Consider the following 27,194-nt stretch of genomic DNA (forward strand, 5'->3'; position numbering starts at 1 on the left):
GCTCAAACATTTCCCAAGATTTCAAGACAGCAGTTATTCCCTGTTATTCCCTAGTTTCTGATTCATTTATTGGAGCTGCAGTGTTTCCCTGAGCAGGTCCGGCTCACTGCTGCATCTTGTGTCTTATACTGAATTGATTTAGAAAAGCAGTTTCAGTTCAGCTCTGGCCGACTGAGGCTCCGGTGGACGAACTCTTGAAAAAGAGCTTAATGTTGTTTTACCGGTTGGTTTGTAAATAAATCTCTTTACTAATCGTTCAGTCCAGGAATCTCTTTTTTGTTTTTTTCGCTGAGGGAAACAGGAAGCTGAGCGCTACAAACAAATATCCTTTGGTATTCTGGAGCATTTTTAAAAGCCAACTGTTGATTATTATTATTTTTTATTATTATTGTTATTTTCAGCATTCTTCATCAACCAACGTGACGATTAGTCCGGCTGAACCGGACTGCTCAGTGGATTTGTCATGTATTTCCTTCAGCCCTGCTAGCGTGCTGCCAGACTGATGCTACCTCCTGTGTCTCTGCCTCTCCTCCGTCAGAGCAGGAAACTGAACATTACCTCTGGGGCCCGAGGACTTTAAATCCCAGTTCCAGAGCGCAGAGTGGGAGGTGAGGCGGCGGTGGGGGGGGGGGAGGATTAGAGGAAGCTGTCTCTGATGTTATTTAATCTCACCGGCCAGGGAGCAAGCGAGGCAGCGCACTCTTGATGCACATTATCAACCTCTGATGACCAGCGAGGTGGGAGGGAGGCGGATTGGGGTCCGCGGCGCCGCCACCGCCGCCGCCGCAGCTGCAGAGCACTTGAAGCCGCCTTCCTGGCCGGCTGTAACCAGTCAGCAGCTCAATTTGGGTGATGGCAAGCGTGCTCAGTCAAGGGAGAAGTCAGTCCCGGATGATTTCCTCCTTCTCCGCTCGTTCTCCTCGGCGTTGACACCCCTCCCCACCTCAGCTATCGCCCAAATGTGCCTCTGTCCTCCCCTTCCCTCCCACCGCCCCCCCACCCCCCCTCCCTCCCCCTCCCCCAGCATCACTGCTCCCACCTCCCCTTCCCTGCAACTCAAAGACCAGGCAATCACTCAGTTGCTCAAGTTATCTCAGGAGCCTGTCTCGCTTCACCCCCCCTCCCTCCTTCTACCCCACCCGCCATCTTCCCTTTTTTTTTTTTTTTTTTTTTTTTTGCTTCCCCACATCCCTCCACCCCTGTGTGCTCCCCCCCAAGTGCATTCCAGCATGACAAACCACATGGGATTTCACTAGTCCTTTAAAGTCTGCTGCCTCTGGGAACCACTCTTCTTCATGCAACATTTTAGTATTCTAGGGAATACGTGACTGGGGAGGCAACCGGCGCTGCTATATTCCTCCCGTCCTCTCCTGGTTGTTATTTCTGTTGATGCTTTACAGCAGGAAAACAACAGGAAAGTGGTGGTTATCAGGTGATCGTGACCAATCACTGGCTTTTCTGTTTCATATATAGATATTGGTGGATTTTTTTTCCTTTTCTTTCTTAGTTATTTTTCCCCCACATCAAACATTTTCTGTCAAGATGTATTTTACTGAAGTCCTTTTTTTTTTATTTTAACACATAAAAGCATCACAACAACAATATACAAATTCTTAGTAATCTTTAAAACCAAAACACATTTACACATGCAACAATAGGGTTTAAGACAATGAGTAACTTATTGAATCATTTTGCTTTTGGAATGTATTCGCATTACTTTGCAGGAGAAAGTCCCGACTATCTCTTAGCTCCAGAACAACGTCTGATATGTCAAATGACTGGAATATTTAGCAATTAGTTCCAATTGAATTTTTCAGTATAGCCTCTGTTTCTTTTCGCTGGCACCACCCTTTAGGTTTTTGACCGTCATACAGTTTAGGGATCTGAATTGAAACGGATAAATAAAAATGTAAGGACCTGTGTTTTTTTTATTTTTTGTTTGTTTTTTTTTGTTTTTTTGGTAAAAACGTGGACTTGGATAATCTTTGTGAATATGACCTCCAGAGACTGAAAAGCATCTGGCGCTGTCACAATCAAGTGACGCCCAATTAGAGCTTAAGGAAGTGTAACTCACCACACAAGACAATGTGCCCTGTTCTGCAGCGAGTCCACTCAAACGAGGAAAACGCGTCAACAAGCCCGTCGCAGAAGCGCCGCCGCCATCGCTCACATTGTCCTTCTCGTTCGGACGCGTCACGCCGCCGGCCTCAACATCGACATGTGGGTTTTTTTTGTTTTTTTTTTCTCAAAATGAAGTCAAAGACAAAACTATAAAAAAGACCCAGTTTGATAAAGAAAATCCCAAAGTCAACAGAAACGAAGGGGTTGAAGAATAATCAACCAAATAGATTATTGCTCCAGAGTAAAGTGTTGTGTTTGTAATCTCATCAATCCTCGTGGTCGCTCCTGTTTCGACGGATTCAGTGTGATTTTATGATTGTCTGTTGGAGTCCTTTACATAGGAGAGGCTGTAAACCTACAGCCGCAACACTGAAAACACATTCATAGACACCAAAAATATACATTATGATACTGTCAAAAGGTACAATAATTACACAGAAAAGGAAATTACAGAGTTAAAACAACACCATTATGTTTTTGTTTATCTTCTTGTCTGTCCCCCTTTTTTTTCCTTTGCCGTCCTCTCCAAATGTGTCGGGAGTGCTGGGTTCAGTGAACCCGGGAGGTGCTCCTGGTAGAGAGTCCAGAGTCCCGCCTGCCGTCCTGCCGCCGGACGGCGCGGCTCGCCGCTCTAAAAGAACCACCGGAAAGCTTCGCCGTTGTTGACCGGCGTCCTCTGCGGGAGACAAAAGAGGAGAAGGACGGACTTTAATTTGCAGGTTTCAAAGTTGTTGACACGCTAAATGCATACACACGTCTGCACAGAGTTTACAGACGAATGTGTTGATCATTAACGTGACGGTGCGGTGAATAGCAGCAGTGAGAAACAGCGCGGGGCATTAAGTAAAGTAAAAACCCAGAAGGGCACTTAAAACAGCTATAAAGCACAACCACCAAACCAAGTATTTCATCAAACAGCCAGCCAAGGTGATTACATCCACGTCCCACCCACACCCAAATAATCATTACGCCGGATGAAATATTCAATACAAATTCCCAAGAAGCAACAATGAGGCATTTAATTACTGTGAGCCGGAGCCGCAGTGAGGGGGAACAGTGCATCATTTCAATTTGAGCCTGCGCCAGCAGCCGCCCCTCCTCCTCCCCCTCCCCCTCCCCCTCCCCAAAACCTCCATGCCAGAGTGACAGCCTCTCCTTTCCCAAACTCATTTGGAAGTCGGAGACATAAAATCCTGAAGTCTCCCACCAATCCCCACGACCAATTAGCACGTTTTTGATTTTTGATTTCTTTTTTTTTTTTTTTTTTTTTTTGGGGGGGGGGGGGTGTTGACAGGAGGAAATGGTGCATAATCACAACTGAAATCACTTTAGTGTCTGAGAGGAGGGCAATCTGACATTTTAATACCGAGTGTCACTGGTGGTTCCTTAAAGCTATACGGCAGGCTTATGCATGTTACACACGGAGCACATCCTTCACCAAGACGCAAACAACAATCAAAACATTGATCATGATGACCACCTGATCAGCTTTGTGTGCTACTTTTTTTTTCTCTTCTATTCACATTAAGTAACAAAGTTTAATTTATTCTCAGAATGTTCTATGAGACATGAGTCTGTAGCAGTTGGAGCTGCAGCAGCTGCTCTTGAATCAGACACACAGTCCAGCCTCCTCCTGTTCATCAGGGAGCCTCGGCCTCCCGCGACACTGCTTCACTTCTTTTCTTTCCTTGCGCCACTTTTGATCCTGTCTATCAAACTGATCAGGACTGATCGCTACAGATCATCGTCACCTGACATGAGCTGCAGTCATTTTTATGAAATGCCAAACTACCTGAAATCTTTACATTTGCCCTTTTTTCCCCTGTTTTTAACAAATCAACTTTAAGTGTTGACACACTAATATGCCTCTCAAGTGTAATTACTGAGTTATTAAGAGTGTTGACTTCACTTGTTCATTATATTAAGACTGATCGCTGTGTTTCTCGCACAGTCAGTGTGAATTATAGCTCTGATCCTGGATTTAGGACAATACCTACTTTTTTTTTCAATCTCAGTTGCATACTCGATTTGCTTTTTAAACATGATGAAAGTTTAAAATAATCCAACAAATTCAGTTTGCGCAGATCACTGGACTAGTGCTGAAAACGTCAACAGCTGTATAGTAATAAGTGTCAATCTGGCAGGACGAGTTACGTAACAGGGAAAACTTTGTTTAGTCTTTGAATCCACTTTTTCAGTCCCGTAACTGGAACAACCGAACACAAATAACAATTAATTAGCAGAACGTGAACTGAGAAGAAAAAAAGGGGGAAAAAAAAAAACTCTGCAGACGCCTCATCTGATAAGGCTATCAGACACCCGTGTTTATTAAACTGATTACCTCCAACAAAAAAAAAAACAACAACAACAACAAACCATCACTGGTCCACCAATCACACTCCTCACCAGGTTAATAACGGCAGATTTCCTCTCACTGGATTCAGCTTAATTGCTGAGCTTCTATTGAGGTTTAGGATTTGCTTCCGAGACTGTCATAATGAATAGTTTCATTGTGGGATGATTAAAGTCTTCCTCATATAAAAACACAGCCAGCTGACTCCACATAGGTGCTGTCTTATCATCTCACATGTTTTAGATGCATTTATTCCCTCTCATGTGTGTAGCAAACATTCGCCATTTGCTCACACCATATAAAGCAATTATCATTATCCCTCCCAGCGAGTAATAGACCCGGAGCAGCAGGATGCCTTCGTCGCCAATTTAAAACCATGGATGAAATGAAACACCATCGTGTCGCGATGGGTCAAGATGTTCTCCCACATCTGAGGTTTTCTGTCGGTGGAGTAGGTCTCTGTTACATCACCACAGCTTTGTTAATTATGTTTTGGAAGCAGCATGGTTTCTCTTGAATATCTTTTTATGTTTCTGCTCGCTTTAACCCATGAACGTCTGGTACAGTCGTCGCATTTACTCCAAAACGGACAGGACATGGACTCTCAGCAGTCTTCGGGCAAAGAATACTTACGATCGCCTGAAAAACAGAGTTGAAGGTGAAGGACTGATCTCTCAGCTGGAATTAGAGAAAGCAACTCATGTATTGATCTTCAATAAAGTGGACGACTGTAACGGTTTTCACTGGTCTCCCTCAAAAATCTACCAGACTGCTGCTGGAAGTCGTCACATACAGCCAGAAAAGGGGAGTTCGCAGGTCTTTGCACTGACTTCCTCTCACTCAGAATTAACTTGAAAATACGACTGATGGTCAACAAACTCTAAATGGTTTTGGGACCAGAAGACTTTCCAGTTTTCGGTTCACAGAATCAAACCTGTTTTTTTTTTGTTTTTTTTTTCAATGTTCTTTTCAAATGAGGCTGAAGCCTTTCTGTTTGCTTCTTCTGCATTTGCATGTTTTTCTTTCACTTTGACTTACTTTACTTCTGAATGGTGTACGAATGAAGCTTCACTGTTGTGCCTTTTGCATGCTTCCCTGAAACTGGCCACTGTACAGTTCTCAGGTTTGATTTAGTTGTGACGGTGATCCAGCAAATCCACTTTATAATCAGGCTTTCAAAATGATTAATTCAAATCAACCGCCTTTTCATACATAAATGTATGTTTGTTTGTTTTTTTTTGTTGTTTTTTTTACAAATTACGACACACAAAAGAAATCAACCTGATTGTGATTAAACCTGAAAACAATAATGGTGCAGTTATTATTTTCATAACTGGCCAACAAATAAGAAAAAAAAAAGCTTAAATCAAGGCACATTTTCAGATTTAGCTGTATGACAGTAAAATTAACCGTTCGTCAAAATATCCATATATTGTCTGAGACATAAAGCTTCCTTCTACACTTTTTCTGTTAGAGAATCCATTGGAGGTATGCTGAATCCCTGACGATGGCTCAGCCTACAGAACTGCAATAAACACATAAATATAAGACTCCGCTGGAAAAGTACTTTGCATGTTTTGCTCATGAAATTGAAAAAAACAAAAACGAGTAGACGTGAAATTTACAGAAACAAAATCATCATATATGAAAATCATGCCATGCAGCCTTTTACAAACAGATGTTGATCAACTTCCAAGAGGAGATCTCAGGCGCCTGTCAGAGCATTGCGCGGTGCAGAGAGCAACAGTGCATGTGTCTTTTTGCAGGGGATGTTTTGAGCACGTCTGCAGAGGATACAGCACAACCACAGGGGCGCCCGCCTGCTTCAGCTCTGCTCTCCCTGCCTGGGATGTGGAGCTGGAGGAGCCGAGGCAAAGAGGAGAAAAAGGGGAGGTGAGAATGTTTATCTTGATCCATATTCTCACATTGATCAGTCCCCGGTGGAAGTGCGGCTCGCCAGAGACAATAATGACCCTGATCTGGGCACTCGGCATGTCTCTGTTTTGTTAAGTTCCCACGTTATCGATCCAGTGGGGCTCTTGAGTGCTGCTTGGATTCACTCCCAGGCCTCTTTGCCTCGGCACACTGCAGTGACCAGGCACAAAGAAGGCTCAATTAGCACAGCTCTGCGTCGTCTGCTCTCCCACCTGCATGAGTGGCTCAAAATCACTCCATCAAACTTGCAGGCGGAATGAGGGAGAAATGACACAGAAAAGGAAGAGGGAAGACAGGCGGGGGACACGGCGGGGGTGAGGAGAAGGTAAGGGTTAACAGTGTTACGGCGGGGACAAAGGAGCAGTGCCAGGGTTTCAAGTCAAATCAAGACGCCGTGGCAGCAGCTCAGCCTCATGTCAACGCCGCTGCCTCTGCAGCAGAGCATACATAACAACCTGGCTACGGCGGCACACCGAAGGAAAGACAATTTCCCGCTCCGGCAATGAATGCACACAACAGAGTATTGAGCTGAGTGAAGGAGGAGGAAGAGATTTCTCCAGACCTCAAATTAACCCCACCACACCGCCGCAGCGGGCAGGGTATTCTGAGAGCCTGCTGGTGGCTCTGGGTGATAACAACACAGTAAAACTGACATGTGGTGGAATAATTCTCTGCTGATTCCGGAGAGGCGGTGTGAGGTCTCTGGGCAGCCGGGACACCTCCTGATCCTAACCGGACCGGGCAGGTACATTTTGATGCCGGAGCCACGTCGCCGGCTGATTGAGACGGGGTGGCGTGAAGGCGGGCGCCGGCCGGAACGCAAATGGCGAATTATAATCAAACCCAGCCTGGATAAAGCCGACTTTATGAGCCTCCTGAAAGACCGCATTCATAACATAAACCTCCGACCACAATCATGAGGATCCAGGTTAAGGCCATTCCTTCCTATCTTTTCCACTCAAATAATAAAAAAACGCATAAATAGTCCTCAACCCGCAGCCCACCCCTGCCCTGCCCCTCCCCTCCCCTCCCCCCGCAGCCTTGGCGTCACACTGAGCTGGGGCCAGAGATAAACCACTCAAGACGATGAGGATGATAATGGCAGACGCCGCAGCGCCTCAAAATTCAATCAGCGCCCGGACGTCAATGCGGATGAGTGTAAAAGTGAAATATGCTCGCCGGCGTGTGTTAAAAGACGCCACACAGGGCTCGCAGAAACAACAACAGGAGATGAAGAGGACGATGATGGGGGGAGGAAGCAGGAGCCAGAGAGAGAGAGAGAGAGAGAGAGAGAGAGAGAGAGAGAGGAAAAAAGAAGGGAAGAGAAAAAAAATGAAAATAATGTGTCTCTACTGCTCTGCTACCCAGCACAATCCCACTGGCATTCAGAGCAGCCCTACTTTAACCACAGACTGTGAATAAATTACCCTTTTGAACTCGGGGTGATTGCAAATGTGCCCCGGTTTCTCTTGAGACATGTCTGGCACTAACCCTCAGCTCTATGCTCCCAGCCAGCCTTGTCACAGAGGCCCGACTCCCTCCCCTCCCCTCCCTCCCTCCAACACACACTCAGAGCTCACACACACACACAGGCATGCAACGCTCAACATCATAAAAGTTTTAATTTGCCATAATTATGGGTGATTTTTTTTTTTTTTCCAACTCAACAGCTGCAAAACTCTCCGTCTCCCCCGTCTGGCATTTTCTCTCTAGGAATTCTCAGGATTGGGTTCATACGCGAGGAAACAAAACAAAACAAAAGTTGAAGATGAGAAAGCATCCCAGGAAACAAAAAAGCGTAGCGGCAGAAAAACCAGAGAGGAGACGGAATGGATAGAAGCAGGAGAGAGACGGAGGTGTGGGAGATGGAGGGAGAAGAGAGAGATTTCAGGGGGAGACGGCAGCACCGGGCAGGTTGAACGCTCGCCTGTGGGAGTGTGCTGATGTGTTTCCAAACGCTCATTATAGCACATGGCCCATACATTACCCTGACAATACCCATTATTTATTAAGTTACAGACCAGCAGGCCACTTTTTATGGCCACCATCTTTTGGATGCTCTGACAGGCTGCAAACAAAATACATATAAATAACCGCCGGTGTCACACGTACACACCCAAACTCTGGTTGACACGCCGCCTTAGTGGTGCGCACGTTGGCTCTCTTACAAATGTTTTTCCACATTGCATCATTACTGAGGGCTAAATTTGTGTGCACAACCGGTCAGTCAGTTTGCTTTTGCTCTGGCCACAAACGCCACGTACGGCGCAAAAAAAAAGCCCAAGTAAAGCCACAGCCTCTGAACTACAGTCAGAGGAGTTGAGTCTGTGATCGTTTCAATGAAAAAAAAGAAAAAACGACAACGTGCTTTGATTATTTGCAACCTGGCAGCGAGGCGGGCAAAACTACCAGGAGGAAAAGAAAGGGGGAGAGGAAGACGAGCCGTTTCATCGGAGTCAAGGAAGAAGGACTTTGAGAGCCGGCCAAACATCCGGGGCTGATCTCCAGGCCGGGTGGTGAAGGCGGCGGCGGTGGCAATGCGGTGGCGGCGGCGGCGGTGGGGTTTTTCAGGGGTGCAGTCAGCCTTAACTGATGTGTTATATATTGCCTGTCACTTTATTCTGCAGAAATATTGGGGCGTTGCCAAGCTCAAACCTGGAAGGTATAGCAATCCATCACCTGCACCGTTACCGGAGTTGGAGGGTGGGGGGGCTGAAATCTCATCTTGAAGCTTGTAGCCAATATTCGAGCCACCCAATGCCGTTTATAAAATGCTAGCTCTCCAAGGCCGCTATCACGGACAGACCACTCATCTCGGTATCCACACGCCACTGCCCCCAACCCTGCATCACAACACCGCAACGCAAACAGACGGCCAAAACAGTTCTACAGTATCCAAATGATAGTATTTAGCAGCATTAATGAGGGTTATGACAAAGAACTAGAATGATATATGCTTTCCAAGAAAACAAAATATTCAATAACAAGATTGCAGCCTCAAGGTTATTCGGAATAATGTGTTTGGATATTTGGTCCGTTCGTGGTTGCAGCTGCAAACTGAACAGGCTGTAACGTGCGTCGCTGTGCATTGTTGCTCATATTTGCCAACATGTTTTCAGGTCACAGTGTAGACATATCATCTTTATCGTTTGATGATCTCACGAGGATCCTTGAGACAGAAATATGTACAAATGAAGTGGTGGGAGCCAAAGCTATTTCTCTCCACTTATTCAGCCTCTAAATATTCTCCGCGCTCGGATATCCACCACACTTGAATATGTTGGCGGGGAAAATGCGCACAAACAAAGCAGGAGAAATACACCAACAGTGATAGCATTCCAGCACTGAAATACAGTTACAATCTTTTAATTCAAGGTCCAGCCTCACGCCAGGCGTCTATTGGAGCAAATCAAGCTAAGTGTATTGCGGATGTTTGTGAGTAATGAGGAATTTGGGAGTTTTTCGCTGACTGGGCACGTATGGACTCGGGGGGGCTATAGGAGGAGGGGTGGGGGGGTGTTGCATGATGGTGTGCTTAAGAGCTGTGCCTCGAAGAGGCGGGGTGGTCACAGGGGGGAGATTAGGCTGAGGGGCAGCGGAGGAAAACCAAATCCATCTCCATCTCAGAAACATCCTAAAGCAGATTACTTCCTTCAGTGGGAGAAGAGGAGAGGGAGGAGAGAAAGAGGGGCAGAGGAGCATGAGATGGATGAGGAAGCAGGGAACGGGGGTGGGGGGGTGGGGGCAATTAGCATAGATGCAATTCTGGCACAGTCCTCTGACTTGATATTTGACCTTCTGCGAGAGTCTTGCCAAATATCGCCTGAGAAGCACAGACGGACCATATGGCAAAGTGCTGCTGGAGGCTGAGTGCAGTGTGACTGCGAGCCTCCGTATGCTAATGGGGTAATGTAATTACAGCGCAGTATTCCTGTAGGACGTATATTTTACCAGCCCTCCATAGGAGTGGATTTGCTGTGAGATGGGCATAGGCTCCGTGGCTTCAGAAAAAAAAAAAAAAAAAAAAAATTATCACACAGTCAGTGAGTGGACAGTGAAATGGAGCGGGCCGGGGCGTTCCTGCGGCGCCACGTTAATACGCCTCTTTATGAGTAAGTCAGTATACGATGATGGAAATGAGAAAAACCCACAGAGAAATACTTGAAACGGGGGGGAAATACGCAATTAATCGTGTGTGCAAGAGAGCCGCCGAACTTCGGTTTGTGCCCTCTGAAAACTCCCCGGTCACTGAAGCCACTGCAGATGTTCTCCATCAGCTGCCAGCGGCACGACACGTGCCGAGTCAGTGACGTCTCTGAGAGGGTTCAAAACCACAGGCTGCACAGGCACCATGTCATGGCTTCATCTGGGGTTTGTCTTTCAAATCCAGAATATCCACTCCAAAAGAGACCAATTTAAAAACATACACAGTATAACAACAATGGAACCTGTGAATACTTGATATTTTTGTTTATTCAAAGAGATTCATTGATGGTTTTCAAATTAAAAGCGATGCTTCAGGTCTCCATAGGCAAAAGAGCAAAGCTTCTCTTGTGCTATTTGTAAAATTTTAAGTATCTACAGTAGTTTTTGTTTATCACAGGTATGATTTTAAACATTTTAATGTGGGTCAATGACAGTTACAATAATTCAGTTTGTAAAATATTCATGAAATAATCTCAAAGCAGCTGAATCAGATCAACTGACACTGACTGAATGTCTTCAAAGATATCTAATCTTAAAGTATCCAATAATAAAGGCATGCTGGGAAAAAGCCTCCCACTGACCTATAGGTCAAGGGTCCTCGATGCCCCCAGGAGACCCGACACACACTTTCTATCAAACAGGATTGAATAATTAGAAATTTGGATGGCAAATCAGAATAATCCAACAATCCAAAACAATGCTTGTTAGAATTTTTGCGTGAAGTGTGAGTGTGTGTGTGTGTGTGTGTAGACGGTTGACTTATTGCTGGCGTATTTTGCCTTTTTGATCAGTGTGAGGGCTCCGGCCCCTCCGTGACCCCAATCAAGATCAGAAGGTGGAGAAAATAGATGGATGCATGTATTCTGGGCGTGTCCTGTAAGTGCTAATTGTTATTACAAAACAGATTCTTCAAGCGTTCATTTTTTTAACTTACTTGACTTGTTTTCCCTTCAATATGTGCTCCCGTCAATCAGCAGCAGAATACCAGATGGGATGTGTTGACATTCAATATTTAACCAAAACCTCAATCTTTCTCTAGCCTTAACAAAGTAGACAGAAGTGCCTCTGCTGCTTTTAGCTGTGCTGTCTATGTAGACACGGTGTAAATCTGAAAACATATGAGGAGCAGTATGCACGCTCCAATCTCCGGTGTCAGAAATCTGATTTATATGCCCCATCGCACGTCGTGACCCCTCCCTACGGTTTCAGCGAGGATGTCACACTTCCTAGATCGCAACAAGGACGAAATAAAGGATAATTGGACGTAATCCAGACAGAAATGATGCTTCCATCAGAACATATTCAGCAAAGCAAAATGGGATTTCATATAAAAATGACTGAATTATATTTGTTAAAGAAAAAAAAATCTATATGGATAATTAAGCATGTCATTCATGCTATACATCATATATTAAGTAAAGGCAAAAAGGAGGTCTGTTCAGTAAATTAGGGTTTTTTTTTTTTTATTTTATTCAATGAACCTAAGCCATATGGGTGATGCGTGGGTTAAAATGGGAACAACTGCAGTGAAAACATTGCTCAAAAGTCATGAATCTTCCGTCTATCATGCAAGGAAAATCCCTTCCCACACAGGCGGAGGCTGCGCTGAGCCTCTCAGGAAGACACCCAGGCGTCGCCCTGGGGTCAGAGGGTGCCATCGCAAACCCGGATCACCTGCCTGCTGCTAAATACAACAATACAGGCCTCCGTTTCAATTAGCTTCATCGAGCCTTGTCCGAGTAAAGCCGTTTTTTACACAGCGCCGCTTCAGAGCTAACGCTGAGTGCAAACCCCGCATTGGAGACAAAGCTTTCCGCCGCAGCTGAGATTTTCAAAAAAAAAAAAAAAAAAAAAAAAAAACAATACAAAGAGATGCAGCAGTAAGGTCAAGTGAGCTTCAAGACAGGATATCAGCGAGGTGCGAGCGGGGAGGAGGGCGGGCGTCGCAGGATGGCGGCGGGGGAGGAGGGGGAGGATGAGCGGGACACGCGTTTGAGTGTGGAGATACCTGAGGGATCGGGTATGGAAATCCCCAATTTCTCAGCCAAGTTGCAGCCCTTTGAACAGCGGAAGACGTCAGCTAGCACGACGAGAAGCCATGTGGGTGTAACGAAGCGAGGGCTAAGCGAGGCAACATGCTGCCAGTTCTCTGAAATGTTAAATTGAAATGCAAAGTAGGAGCAGGCCTTCTTGTTTTGAGCAGATTTCTCAGCATCTGTGTGGGAGCCCTTAAACTTAGAAGGTCCATACGCAAAGCTCTGCATATTTACTGTAAATCAACATAATATTTAGGTTAGGATTTGGAAATACACACAGCTGAAGACGAATCTTCAATTTCACTCAGGTAATGTGGAGTCCAAGCAATCTGTTTAATGGGCAACAAATATTTCTCTTCAGTAAATGAGATGTGAATCTGTACCACACCATCTTCTCATGTTTGTTTCTTTTATTTAATTTTTTTGTTTTATATTAAAGAAAATGTAATGATTTATCGTAAATTGTACTATTAATGAAATATAATGCACTCGGCAGTTTCATAAATACTCTTTCATGATGTGACTCACAGAAGGAGCATCTTTATTTCCTGGACCGACATCAAACTTTCCAGGTGAAGTACTTTGTGCAAACAGTGAACAGCTGTTTTAGAAAATGTCTTTGATAAAGGATCAAGATAAATAATGTGAACAATAGAAAATATGCGGTGAGGTAAAAAAAAAAAAAACGATCTAAAATTATTTTACCTGCACACTTAACCTCTGTTAAGAACATTGACCAACTTATTCAAGAGGTTACAGGATATATTTTGATCAATTTTGTTGCCAAACTGATGCAAAAATGCAAATAAAGTAGTTACAAACAGTAATCTCTGATTTAAAGTTGCATAAAACTGAAGGAAGTTTCCCATCTTGATTGAATTAGATGAGTTTAGATGAACAAACTACAGTTCTGCACACGCAAGGCCTGATTTATTAAGAAAATATATTATGCGCTAAGACAAAATGGATCGTGCGTTCACTCTGTGCACTTTAATGGGGTGAACTAATAAAAGCAACACCACAAACAGGAGCTTTTAAATTAGGGTTGCACGTGTTTTAGATCCTGTTTGGATTTGAGGAATCTGCTTAAAATGCCTCTCATCACAAAAAGAGACAGATCCCTGGGATTGGTTGACTTGGTTTGCACCACCTTTTCAGACACAGTAATAAACAATAAGATCTTTTTCAGAAGCTGTAAATCACATTACACTTTGTAAACTAATAAGTTGGTAAAAAAAAAAAAATCCTCCCAGTACTTTTGGATGATCTAGATATTTCATATTCATTCCAGCATATGAGCTAACTTGATAGTGTGTGCTAATTTAAGCATCTGTCAGACACAATCCTCACTGCATATACCATTAATCACACATCTTGTGTTTAGACACCAGTGTGTGTGTACGGGAAATACGTACTATGAAGTCTGCAGCCATTGTTCAAACCTGCAACTCTTTAATAGATCAGACCTCGTGGTAGCGTCTTTTCTTCCATTCTTTTGTTTAGCTTTGCTTTGCAGAACATTGGAATCTTCCCCTCTCTTCACAGGACTTGAATCAACCAATCAATGGATATGATTCTGCACAAAGCATGGCTGACCACTGCTGATTTTAGTCATGCCCATCACATCTGTCGAGGGTCTTATATTTCACTCCAAGAAAACACAAACTGAAAAAGATGTAAGCCACTGTCTCAGTGCACTCGTTTATACTGCTGGACAATTAAAGGCCACTAATTTTATCACGTTTTTATTTAATTTAGCTGAGATACATACAAAACCACTGTGAGGTGAGGATTTAAAGCCTGTGGTGGAAACCTTCCTCTCCAAAAAAAAAAAAAAAAAAAAAAAAAAAAGAGAAACACTGATTAGAGTCATCTACTTACAGCCATAAGACTAATATTCCCACCTGAAGCAACCTAAAACAAGGAATTACATAAGCAGGCTTTACGACAATGAGAAACTTGACAAAGATTAAAACAGGGCCGATATCATTAGTGGGCGATGCGATACGCTAAAGGCGGTGTTTAACAGAGGGCTAATCCGAGCGGACTCCCCCTGTTTAGTCATTCCAGCTCAACACATGATCAGATGAGGAAACCGCTTACAGTGTGTCAAAACACAGCTTGCTCTCCCAACAGATTGAGATCGTTTCTCCATCCAACAGAACGCAAGCGGACAGATCTCTCAAGAACGACAACAACAAACTGTGAAGGAGCTCAACGGTTTATCGGCGGCGGAGGACAAAGGCTCCCTCCGCTCGCAAATGAAAATATCCACCTGATGTCGTCGACCGGCGCATCATAAATCCCATCCGCTTGCCTGGGGACCGCAGACCGACTTCACACCTCTGTGACACTCTCTAACCCCAGGGTTGGTGACAGAGAGAGAGAGGGAAAGAAAAAAAAAAAAAAAAAAACTTGAAATATCTTTCTGGGCATGGTGTCAGATGCTCGCCATGAAATATTCATAATGCGAGAGCAGAGCCACAATAGAGGAGGTGGCAGCATGCGAGGATTTGACTTGCAGAAACTGAGACGCTTAAACCGCGTTGACCGTTTTCCCCCATCACAGGTTGTCACTCATAAATTCACTCTCACGTCAGTTTTTCCTTGGATGAATGGCACAAAGCCATCTGTCATTTACTGACTTTCAACTAACAGACACCGTCCCTTTAATGCGTCTGCCCAGCGACAGTTCCACCAAAAGACAAGGAGTTGGTTCTTCTTAGAAAATGGATTTCGACTGATCAGCTTCTAATTGAGGCAATGATGACAAACACAAGCACAAAAGTAGCCAAATCACAACAATCCGTCACATCTCAGCGCATCCTGACAAAACTTAATAGGAGAATATCCCAGTGATCACTGGCAGACTACCGGCTCTTCATCATCTTGGTAATCAGGGTGAGATTTGCCGGGGGGGGGGGGGGGGGGGGGGGGGGGGGGGGGGGGGGGGGGGGCATAGAGGAGATCGTCTCCTCCTTTGGTTGACACATCCCCTATTCTCATGCATTATTTTTTATTACGGGAGGATGAAATCTATCCCCCTCTAACAGCCATGGGAGTTTCTTGATCAGCGGGAGGAACAAAACACATCAAATGATTGTGTTTAAAAAAATCCAAGTGAAGCAGGCTTGCCAACTCTCACGCATCCGGACTGTAATTAACACAATTAGCTGCACGATCGCGCACCACATGTGTAATCTCACGCTGAGTCGCTAATTTTGGTTAATCTCACACTCCCTAAGAGAATTTCACATTAAGAGATTTTCTTTGCAATGGCTGTTGGGATCCAGGCAATAAAGCGAATGATGGGATGGATTTTAGAAACAGGAACCTCTCCGTCTAGTCCTCAACTGTCATACCTGTTTACAATTGTTTTACTGCTGCAAAATCATGAAGCTAATTGAAAAAAATAAAGATTCTGAACACATTTAATTAGATATCAGGCAACAAATTTAACTCACTTCTGTTAAACTATATAGAATTTTTAGAGACCGTTCCTCGGTCACCTCAATTTCTTGCTACATTCCAACAGGCAGTCAAAAAGCAGCTCTCCAGCAACATTAATTTTAAAGTTTTGCTGGCAGGAGAGCTGAAACATAAAAGTGCCACCTGCAGATTTAGTGTTTGCCTTGATCTGCAAGTAGTTGTCGACAGCCGTCTGAGTCAGGGATGCATACAAGGTGATGTTATAAACTCAGAGTGTGACCAGAAACTTGCAAGTAGTGAATGTACCGATGGCCACAAACAAGGTCCGACGGTTTGAACAGCAAGAATCTGAGAAAACCCGACGGCCCTATAGCATCATGTGTCTGCACAGAAAACATCTCACAAAATGTCAACTGTGTTGTGTGTTTACTATAATCTCTGTGCATTATGGAGATTGGCCAGGAAAGAGCTGCGGGTGTTCAGCTGGGCGGGGTTTCGGGTCACTGACAGACAGATTTCAGATTTTCAAAATAAAGTGACATATTTTTTTTTTTTTTTTTTTATACATTGAATGACAAACCAGGTAAAATATTCCAAATCCTCTCTGGCTCAGAGTGTCGGTCAAAGCCTGTTGCTTTTGTGTTTGCATGATACCTGCAGCCCTCAGAATTCATGTTTCACAAACTCATTTGATGCCAATGTTGCTTTATTAACAATGAAGGAGACAGTTTTCACTGATCTGTCAAATTTGTACCACTTCTTTGTTTTTTGTGTTTGTCTTTCCTTCTTTCTGTTGAGCCCGTATAAGGTTTTGGCGAAACTATGAGTCACATTGAAATTAAATCACATGGCAGATATAGTGACTGTTTTTTTGGTTTATCTTTACATATTTTCACTTTTTTATCCATTAACATTTGAGTTGGTTTACGAAACAAATGTTGAACATTTTTTTATTCATTTATCTATTTATTTTTTAATAAAACTACCTATTCCTGGAAGTTGGGTTTGAAATCAGGACCTTATTCCTTGGGAGACAGTTTGGTGTGTTCAACAATCACAATTTAAACATCTTTATCCAAAAAAAAAACAAAAAAAAAAACAATACACAACCTACACAGATGCAGAGTGGGAACAGTAAGTTATCAAGTAAGTGTACTGCTTTATTAAGATTTACTGAAATATTGAACAGAATCAAGTTAAAGTATGAAGAACGCAGCAGATTTAGTGTTTCATGAAACCCCTCAGGAAGAATATTTGTGCAGCCCTGCATTAAAACGTGGGCCCTGTGTGAGTGTTGCTGTGTTCAGGTAAAACAAAGGCAAAGAACAGCTCTACTCTGTTGGAAGAAAGTTGCATGAAACCCTCTGAACAGGGCTTTGCCAGCTGTACTGCAGCATACATGCACTTTATTGACTCCATTGTTCAAGTACCTTTAATTTGTTAGCCTCGATTTCCTTTCTGAAAAGGTGCCACATGCAGCTCAATTGTATAGCAGCCTCCTCAAAGTTATTAATTACATGTCAAACCACAGAAATATTCCTTTGTAATTAAACATGTAATTTGAAGTATTTTCTGTCTTAGCAGGTCTCTGATGAGTTGGTATGATTCCTGTTTCAAGTACATAAACAATATTTCCCTATGAAGTCCACTCAGGTTTTAAGGACAAAAGGAAAAACAGCCTCTTATAGTTTACATCTGATGTAGCTGCAGAGGGAAACTGGTCGAGGTTAAGATGTTATTCTACTTGCGATGCCCGAGACGCTCATTCCTGTGCTCCTGTTGACTCATGGAGTAAAGTTCCTTTTTGTTTTTGAAGTCTGAATGACCTCTTAATTTTGGGAGCGAACATGAGAAAACTCACACTGAGATCTTTTTTTTTTTTTTTTCCATTCGTGTTTTCTCTGACTGTGTACTTGCTCAGGTCATGTCTTTCAGTCATGCATTGATGGAGAAATTAACAATTTCCCATCAGTCCCAGCAATAAGCCCTGTGTTGACTGATATCCTTCAAATACAAGTTGCAGGTTTAACTGTTTTCCAGTCACTTTCTTTGCATGAACAAAGTTTACCTTGACGCAGGTGTTATAAAATTACGAGTCTCCCTCAGTGCCTCAGACCTCATAATGACTTAGTCTGTTTAGAAAGAACCCGACTGTGTTAATTCTGATTGCCAGAAAGCCGGCGTGACTGAATAGATTCTTTAAGACACGCTGCAGATGAACTTAGTCCACTTTGGTAATAGCTCATTGAAGATTTAAGAATCCAGCTGCTCGGGAACAATAACTGCTGATTTCACCATAATTAATTCCCTCACTTGACACCGGCCGCTCGGTACTGTCCAAGGGCTTTTCGACTCGCCCTAAGACAGTGTAACTGTTTCATTACGGCCAAAACACGAAGCAGAGGAGCCAAAATAAGTCAGGAACTCGGCATCACAATAACACCTTGTTGCAATAGGTTACTGGGGGCTCAGAGCAATCCCCTGATGCAATTACCCGAGACTTTTCTCTCACACTTTTTCATACAGGCTCCCAGTAATGACGAGATACCTTTTAACTCCTCAGCCAGAGTCAGCATCAATAATTTATTCTCATCTGTTTAAAATTTAAAGTGCCACACATTAACGTCCTCTCGCACCTGCTCTTCCACGCTGTCCACCCTCCACTGGGCTGCCTCCTACCCCATATCTCTCCCTCTCTCTCCCTCTCTCTCTCTCTCTCTCTCTCTCTCTCTCTCTCTCTTTCCCGTCTCACGCCGTAATAAAGACAATGACAATGAGTTCTCTTTTACCGCCGAGCCAGGGATGTTAAATCAAACAGGGGCGGAGGAGGCGACAGACCACATAATGTAAGGGCACCGTCCGGACGCCTCCAATTACGCTTTGGCCTTAATTGGCGGCGGTGGCGGAGACGATGAATTCTTTAACAGTGCCGTGCAGCCGCGCCGCTCCGAGTACACAGGAAAAGGCCTAAGGAGGGCAGCTCCTCAGTGCAAATGGAAGCTGACAGAAAATCCACATGGCACGACCAATCTAGGGGAAAAAGGGCATGACAATGACTAAGGGGGCCCAAGCTCTTAAGTAGCTGAGGGGAGCTTGCAGGGAAGATGTGTATAATTAAGCGGTCTGCATTGTGGTTCAGATGGCAAAATCCCATTGTCTTGACAGGAGCTTACTGTTGCCCTTTAGGTTGAGATGCGTAGCCTCATTTTTCTTTTTTTTTTCACACTCACCCAGACCTCTGTGACCAAATTAATCTGCAGTTTTAAAGCTTGAATAAATCCAGTAAGTTAGAGATCTGCAGATCTAAAGGCCGTGTGTCCCTCGGGTTTTTCCCTTCCCAGAATTTTTTTTATTTTTTTATTTATTTTTTAATTATTTCTTTACCCCCTCTTCTGTGCCCATGGAGATTGACTGGGAGCACTCAGTGTTATCTCCAGGGAAGCAAAGGTTGGGGGATGGGGTGAAGGCCACAGATTTGTCCTTATCTATTCTCAGCACACCTAAAACAAATTAGACCTGGCTGCCGTTGCTTATTTGGCTCCCGCGCTCTCATTAAGGGGCTGAATCCGAGCTATTTTCCTCAAGGTCCTGCTTCCTACCATTTTGGGCCTTGTCTTTTATCACAATAGCAAAGGTTTCTAGGCAGCCGTGCAACCTTTTCATCTCACCCATTTCATGTAGTCATATCAACACCGCACAAAGAGCAGCGAGACACAGAAGGGGAGAGGGAACGTCTCCCCACACCGCCATGCTGCTTTTCTGCACATGACTTGATACTGGCCTTTGACATTTGGCAATCAAGAGATAAATCCTTAAAGCTGGATTTTTTGATTTGATCTTTTTCTGGTTTTATTAAATCTAAATACCAACATTTGATTTGTTGCCCATGCAAACATTTTTAAAATTTAGCTTTGTCTTTGGAATGTACAATGACTGAAAAAACACAGAGATGGTCTTTTTATACATTGAATAACTCAATAATCAGTCTCCTCAAATGATCAGGATGAAGGTTTCAGGATAACTGGCAAAGATGTTGCAGAACCGGATGAAATCCATAAAAAAAAACCAAGTGCATTTGAGGTGTAATTTTCTGTAAAATCCAGTCATATTCCTGGCCTGATTTTTCAATGGAAAATCGCAGTTTGTTGAATTAAATGAAGTGTCCGAGTTCAAAAGCCACTTACTCTTCCAATACATTACACTTTGCTGTACTATAATTGTTTTAGTGTCGACCATATTTAGTAGAATTATTCATGAGGTGGAATAAATGCGCTCTATTCATACTATACTGTATCTCCAGGTGTAAAATGGTAAAGCCAGTTCTGTTCAGTTCAATATGTACAGAAAACAATGAAAACTGTTCTATAATACACCCGTAATAACGAGAAAACATGTGATAATAATAAAATACAGGTGTATTAACAACCATAATCTACCACTGAGTCACTTGTTGAAGAATGAGAGCGACATTAAGAGAGGCACTGATTCTCAACCAGGAGGTCAGGGTTCAAAGTAATAAACCTGAGGAAAGACAAACCAGCTGTAACCAAAAACAACACAAATATTTCTTTATGAAGATTGGTTAAGTTTGTAAAAGTTCAGTGTAATTTGCTCCCAAATAATTTTCATAACAAAACTGCCTTGTGATGAAGGAAGTGGAGACGTCGCTACAATAAGGCATCATGAGCACAACTGGAAAACACTGCTTCGGAAAATGATGAGCGCATATGAACGACCTCGCAAGCAGATTGTGCTCTGACTGACGAATTTTATATGATTGAGACGGATGAAGGCTGGGGCCCTCGTCATGAGCCTCTTTGCAGAAATAAAAGTTAATGTGAGGTAAACAGGTGAGGTAAACAGAGGAGGAGACACAGCTTGCCCACATACGAGCGTTGCATTTGAAAGTTAATGAAGGACCTTTGAGCCATCTGAGCTCAAGCTATGCAAAGGTAACTGCTCGGGAAATGTTAGGTTAGACGAGATTCATCTGCCAGACTAATCCATCCTGGAGCCGGCAAGCAGCACAGAGACGAAGCAGAGCGAGCGAGAGAGACAGAGAGAGAGAGAGAGAGCGAGAGCAGAATCTGCTGCAGAACAGCACAGCAGTGACACAGGGCAATTCTCTAGGGCCTTGCATTAGCGCGCTAAATTAAAGGGGGTATTAGATTAAATTGGCTCTCCGATTTCAGGGGTGTGAGTAAAATTCTGATTTGCATTTTCCACCGCTGCTTAAGATATAATTAGTTCAGGGTGATTCCCATGTGGAAAACACTGACAGCCAAATCTAACTGGCTGCCAGTAGCTTATCATCTCTTCCAAGGCGAAAAGGTACGCTCGGCTCATGTTTGGTGTGTGCGTTTGTTTGTGACTGCGCGGAGAGATGCTGGATGTGCGTGCCACTAGATGTTTGTGTACGTCTTGTGTGTGTGTGTGTGTGTGCGTGCAAGAGAAAATGTGACAGAGTGTGCATACATGCCGCTGTTCACATGTGAATTTTTGGCAAAGGCTGTAGATTTCCCATACGGCCGCTCACGCCACCAAAACAGGTTTATTCACACTGAGAAGTTCCCAAAGCCAGTCCAAGATGTCACACCTTTCAGACACCTTTAAACTCAACCCCATTTCCGCAGCAGAAGGTGCACCTGTAATTACAGATGCAGAGTCAAAAATACCAATTACCGCGGGAGAAGTCCATACTATGAATTACTGAAGTCAGTCAAGGAGCTTTTTAAAGCAAGCGTGGATTTGTTTTGGGGGCTTCACACCCTTGGTAATTCTAACCTTCTTTTTAAATGGATGTTTTCCAAAAGCAGGTCTAACCATGGATTATGAACGTGAGTCCAGCTTCCTGGACACCTGTTAGAGACACCTGTCAGTACAAGACATATAGAATCAGCACAGAACAGAAAACTTCTAAGGTCTACTGACATCCAGTCCACAGCCAATAACCCAATGATGACCTGATAACTCACAAGACCTAATGTCCCTAATTTAAAGGTTGGAAAAGCTTGGAAAAGATGCACTACAAGGTGTGACAAGTCATGCATTTGATCCAACAGATATCCAAATTCAGTTGTAAATGATGACTTTGCAAGAAATGGAGAAAAAAAAAACCAACAAAAAACAAAAACAAAACAACTTTGCCACAGAAGTGATTATCTGCTTGTTCCAAAGGGGAGATATGTGGTTCACATACATCTATTGATTTTTAAAAGAAATATACAGTATCTCTTGAAAAGTTCACTTCTGCTTTTAACACTGTCAGTTCACAGCTGATTTCAGAAGACAGCTTAAGACTCATTTTGTGCACAAATAAGTTTCGTACAGCATGTTTAGTTTGAGTGATACAAATAATTCATGGGCTTATTTACACATAGCTGATGTTTGAGGGGTGTTGTAAGTACAGAACCAGTTACGTTTCAGGATGTAAAGTGGATAAACTTTTGCTGAAATCATCCAAATGTGAATACAATCTCAATCATGGGCATTAGGTGTGAGTGACAAGCTGTCAAACCCGGAGTGAATGATCAGAAAGCTGAAGTCATGTCACACTGACCTCATCCACAATACTTGACCAAAAAAAAAAAAAGCACCACACACTACACTGTGGATCCAAAGAACATTTCTGTAAAGTGAATGTACAAAGCACTATTGAATGAAATAATGGATAATGGAATACAATAAACAGAAAAGCTGATACTCTAAAGTAAAAGTTCACACAGAAAATCACACTGAGCATTTTTCCATTTTGCCATTAGTAGATTAGATAATAATTTAAATAATTGGGTAAGATGTTTTTCATTAACCTCATTTTCCACCTTGTGTAATCAACTAATTAATAACCAAATGATCCAAGCCTCAGGTTACCCATGTTATAAACTCATACAAACAGGCTCATGTTCAGTCAGCGTGCACGTTCAGCATCTGAAGGTAAAGACTAGCATCACATTTCTAATTCAGCATTTATATGTTGTCTCTGCCCTTGATAGCCAAATGTCAGCTGGACAATAAATCAATCAAAATGAGCCTTTTAAAACAATCCCGGCGTCTGATTGTGCCCTAATGAAGCCTCCTGCTACTCCTCAGATAAGCCCCCGCTTAAACTGCTCGCCTCTTTTCTAAGTGATGCAGACTTTCTGCCTCTGCATCCTTCTTGATATGCATCATGCTCCAGATTGATCCATAATTACCCATAATGACACAAATCTGATATAAAATGACTTTATCTCCATCCTACTGTATATGCACAATCAATTCATACAGGATCAGTGGGAAGCAATCAGTCTGGGCGCCCCTCCCCACGTGCAACTTTGGGGATGTTTTGAGAAACGCCATCAGCGGCTCCGCCATCGCTCTCGCCATCTCTTGGTGGTCGGAGGCTGAGGCTTTGTGGGATATTGATTCTCCCCATCCAGAGACGGTTTCCATAATTGGTTAAAATGACCGGGTGCAGAGAGAGATGGCTCTCTGCTGAAAACCATTTCCCAGCCCTGCTTGGAGCTGAGCCAAGCTCAGGGTTGTTCGGATGCGTTCCAGCCCCAGCCTGACTGGCAGCAATTAGGGGTGTCTGAGCCAAGCTCAGCTTGCGCTCCGCACAAACACCCCTAATTACTGCCAATTAGGCTAGGCGGGTAGGCAGATTTGAGAAACCGGGGGGATGTTCAGGCATGGGTGGGCATGGAAACAATTTTCAAGGGCTTAGAACGTGACTGGATGAAAAGGTTAATGCTTTGGAGTGCAAAGGGATAATAACAAAAGAAGGGGAAGCAGAGCCCCGGCTCTCACCTCCAGCGACGAGCCTGGCTTCTTCTTCAGCTCCTCGCATTTCCTAAATTTGCAGATCTGGTGGCCCGTTTTGCGGTTCCGACAACTGCTGCAGACACCACAGTTGATTAGCCGCCTGCAGGGTGCACAGACCCCACACCTTTTCCTTTTCTTCTTCGCTGGGTTTCCACTGGATGCTGAGGAATTATTCTGTGGGCAGTCTGCCAGATTGGCAATTTGAAACGCACTGTCTGTAACGGCTGCTGAGGCTGCGGGGGAGTGAAGGGCTGTCATGACGATGACCCCGGGAGGTAATGAGATGCCCCCTAAAGCCGGAATAGCGGAAAAAGTTCCAACGCGTTCTGGGAGATTCATTATCTCTGCTTCAGCAGCGCCGCATTTCAGCTTGTTCATGCATTCTCCTGCTAAAGGTCTGCAGTGTTCGGGGGATAAGGTAGAGAGGAAATTATTATTTGCCATTTGCAGCGTCTCTGGCGGCACGCCAGGCTTCCCCGGCCTCTGGGAGTCATTTCTATGCATGCTGGTCCTATTAGGGTTTATTGCCGCTGATTTCCTTCCCCAGAGCATGGCGTTATCACAGTTCCAAGGGGACATACCAATTCTGGCACTGGGAAAAATGGGCGTCGTGATACGGGCAATCTTAGCAGTCTGAGGAAATGCCCCATTGGTTTTATAAAAGTTTGCAAAAGACCTGTACCTTTCCATTTCAGCGTTATAATCCAAAAGCTGGCTTAATCCACCATCCTGAAGATTATCCTTTTGTAAGAGGGACACATCTGCATTCTGTCCGTTTTCAATGCAAAGCGCATTGTTTATGTTAGACATGGCGGCGGGATGGCTGTCAGTGTTCAGGAGGAGAGCGTGAGGTTACAGCGGCCTTTGTCAAACTGAAGCTGGTTACGAACAGCGTGGCACCATCCTGGTCTATCTTCTCCAGAGCTGAAAGTAAAAAAATGAAAAAAAAAAAAAAAAGGAGAAAAACAACAGTTACACATATATCATAGGGAAATATTTCATTCTGATCAGTTTTCATTTCTTTATTTTTTTGTTCTTTCTTTTTTTTTTCCTGAGCATAACAGCTGAACATGTGAGGAATTCACTGGCACATTGTTTACGCTCTGGCGTTTCATAATGGATCTATCACAAAGAGTCAGATCTGATCTTCATCTGGTGACAATACCATGATAGCTTTGACAGACCAACATTATTATAATAGGAAGAAGAATTAACATGCTTCAAAAAATGCCACACTTTCAACATTTCTTTTTTAGATCTCTTGTCAGATTTTCTCACATATTCTCAAGAAAATCCAGCCAGCTACTTCATAGAAGGAATAAAAACATCTGGATACACAAGGGAACAATGGATCAAAGCATAAAAATCTAGTATTTTATCCAAAACAGCTCTATTTTGAAAAAGTGAAAAGACAGTCTCGCCATATTTTAGAATATGACAGCAGTAGGTGCAATTGAAATGTTTACCATAGACTTTTACTGCATATTCTGAGAAATAATCTGCTTGGGATGAGTGGAGGAACCTTCTTTTTTTTCCCCAGAAATTTCTAATATCCTGAGGAAAAGTGGTAGTAAAGGCGAGCCATCCATGTAAACAAGGCTCGTCCAGCCTTTTTTTTAAGAGCACCTGGTATTCATTCATGGCCAGCTCTATTACATTTACTCAGTGACAGCCCTCGCTGATAGCCACCAGTGAATTTACAACCAGATCATGGTCCAGACCAAGTCTGGTGTCAGCTGCCTGGGGATGGGACGTGTGTGTCCGTGTGTGTGTGCGTAGGTATATGTATGTCTGTGTATGCGGGGGTGGCCAGGAAAGGGGGGGTGCTCCATTTCCTCCCTCTCTCTCTTCACCAGTCTGTCTGGATTTGGTTTCCACAGATAAAAGCCCATTAGACACATCTCCCCTACTTCCATTACCTTTTTCTGGGCTTTCTCTCTTAATTGCCAAAGCTGATCCATTGCTGGAACACTAAAGCATTTCAAATCACTTCCATGGTGCTACCCAGCAGCTGTCTTGAAAAGAATGAATTATAAATATGTGCACATGGAGCTGCAGAGATCGTGCTGGGTGGCATTATTTAGGTCCTCCATAGAGCTGACTAAAGTGCATCCTCTCATAAACATGCACTCGCAGAAAAGCTGAAAATACTGAGATGCTACAGTCTGGATGTTTTCACAATTTCTTAAGTTTTTTTTTAAAAAAGAAAAATCTTTATGTCTGAAACACACATTGTTCTTTTTATACTAACCCTAATAATGTGAAACCAAAAAGTCCTTTTCACACCATGTCTTCCAGACCTGGATGTTCAATGTCACCGTGGCATCCAAAACAAGCAGCAGCCACCCGTAAACAAAACCTCCTTGGCTTAATGATCAGCCCTCCTCAGGGTCATTATTACTTAATCAATTCACCCCTGGAGCGAAATACGCAGCCCAAAGGCAATCAAGTCACGGACATTGATTTTCAGCCTGTAAACAAAGTTTAGAGAGACAGAAATGTTCAATACTTGGAGCTGAAGAAAGACAGAGAGAGAGAGAGAGTGAGAGAGGAGGGAGATCAGAACCGGAGAGAGAGAGAGAGAGAGAGAGAGAGAGAGAGAGAGAGAGAGAGAGAGAGAGGGAGAGAGAGAGGATGGAGGAGGAAAAGTAAAAAGCCACGTCCGATGACGAACCATTGTACCGCCGCTGCACAGCGATGCCATTAATTACACTCAATGTGGTCTGTGGGAGACATTGGGATCAAAGGTCATGCATAGATAATCCGAGGAGGGGACGGTGGCGCTACAGGGCAAAATAAATCCCACAAAAATCCCTCTGACATTGGCCGGATCACTTGGCGGCGGCGGCGGCGGCGGCAGCTCGGGGCACAAATCGGGACAGAAACGCGTGCAAGTGGACACCAAAAAAAAAAAAAAATACGCACACACACACACACACATACACGCACACGCACAGGACACCCGCACGCGGTGTGAGAGGTGGGGGAAAGACAGAAAGAGAGCATCACCTACCAGGTTCCCGTTGAGAAGAGCTCCCGAGACGCTACCAGCCTGCGACCGTGCGGCGGCACATTACCGCCGAGGCGAGACGTGGGGGGGAAATAATGCAAAGACGCGAGAAGACGCACAGACAGAGGCAGCCGGAGGAGAGCGGGGCGACTGTGTGTGTGTGTGTGCGTGCATGTGTGTGTATGTGTGTGTGTGTGTGTGTGTGAGCTCAGAGCGCTCAAAACAAAAGGATCATTTTTATCGACTTTCTTGTCACGTCAAAGAAAGAAAAAAAAAGGCTGGAAAGTGCACAAATAAGCCG

At 43.8% G+C, this 27,194-nt stretch overlaps 1 protein-coding gene across 2 annotated transcripts; it reads right to left on the reverse strand.

The window, feature by feature from the left end:
* Positions 1-2,743: 2,743 nt before the first annotated feature.
* Positions 2,744-27,194, reverse strand: cxxc4 (CXXC finger 4). Of its 2 annotated transcripts, XM_030095107.1 has the most exons (3): positions 26,897-27,194; positions 23,869-24,807; positions 2,744-2,797 (listed from the first exon to the last, which is right to left on the reverse strand). In XM_030095107.1, the coding sequence occupies exons 2-3, from the start codon at positions 24,691-24,693 to the stop codon at positions 2,753-2,755; spliced, it is 870 nt and encodes a 289-aa protein (XP_029950967.1). In that variant the 5' UTR covers positions 24,694-24,807; positions 26,897-27,194; the 3' UTR covers positions 2,744-2,752. The 2 variants fall into 2 exon arrangements, with proteins under 2 accessions (XP_029950967.1, XP_029950966.1); XM_030095106.1 differs by lacking the exon at positions 2,744-2,797 and having other exon boundaries at positions 23,420-24,807.

Source organism: Salarias fasciatus, chromosome 6 (assembly GCF_902148845.1).
Source record: "Salarias fasciatus chromosome 6, fSalaFa1.1, whole genome shotgun sequence".
In the NCBI taxonomy this organism is placed as follows: Eukaryota; Metazoa; Chordata; class Actinopteri; order Blenniiformes; family Blenniidae; genus Salarias; species Salarias fasciatus.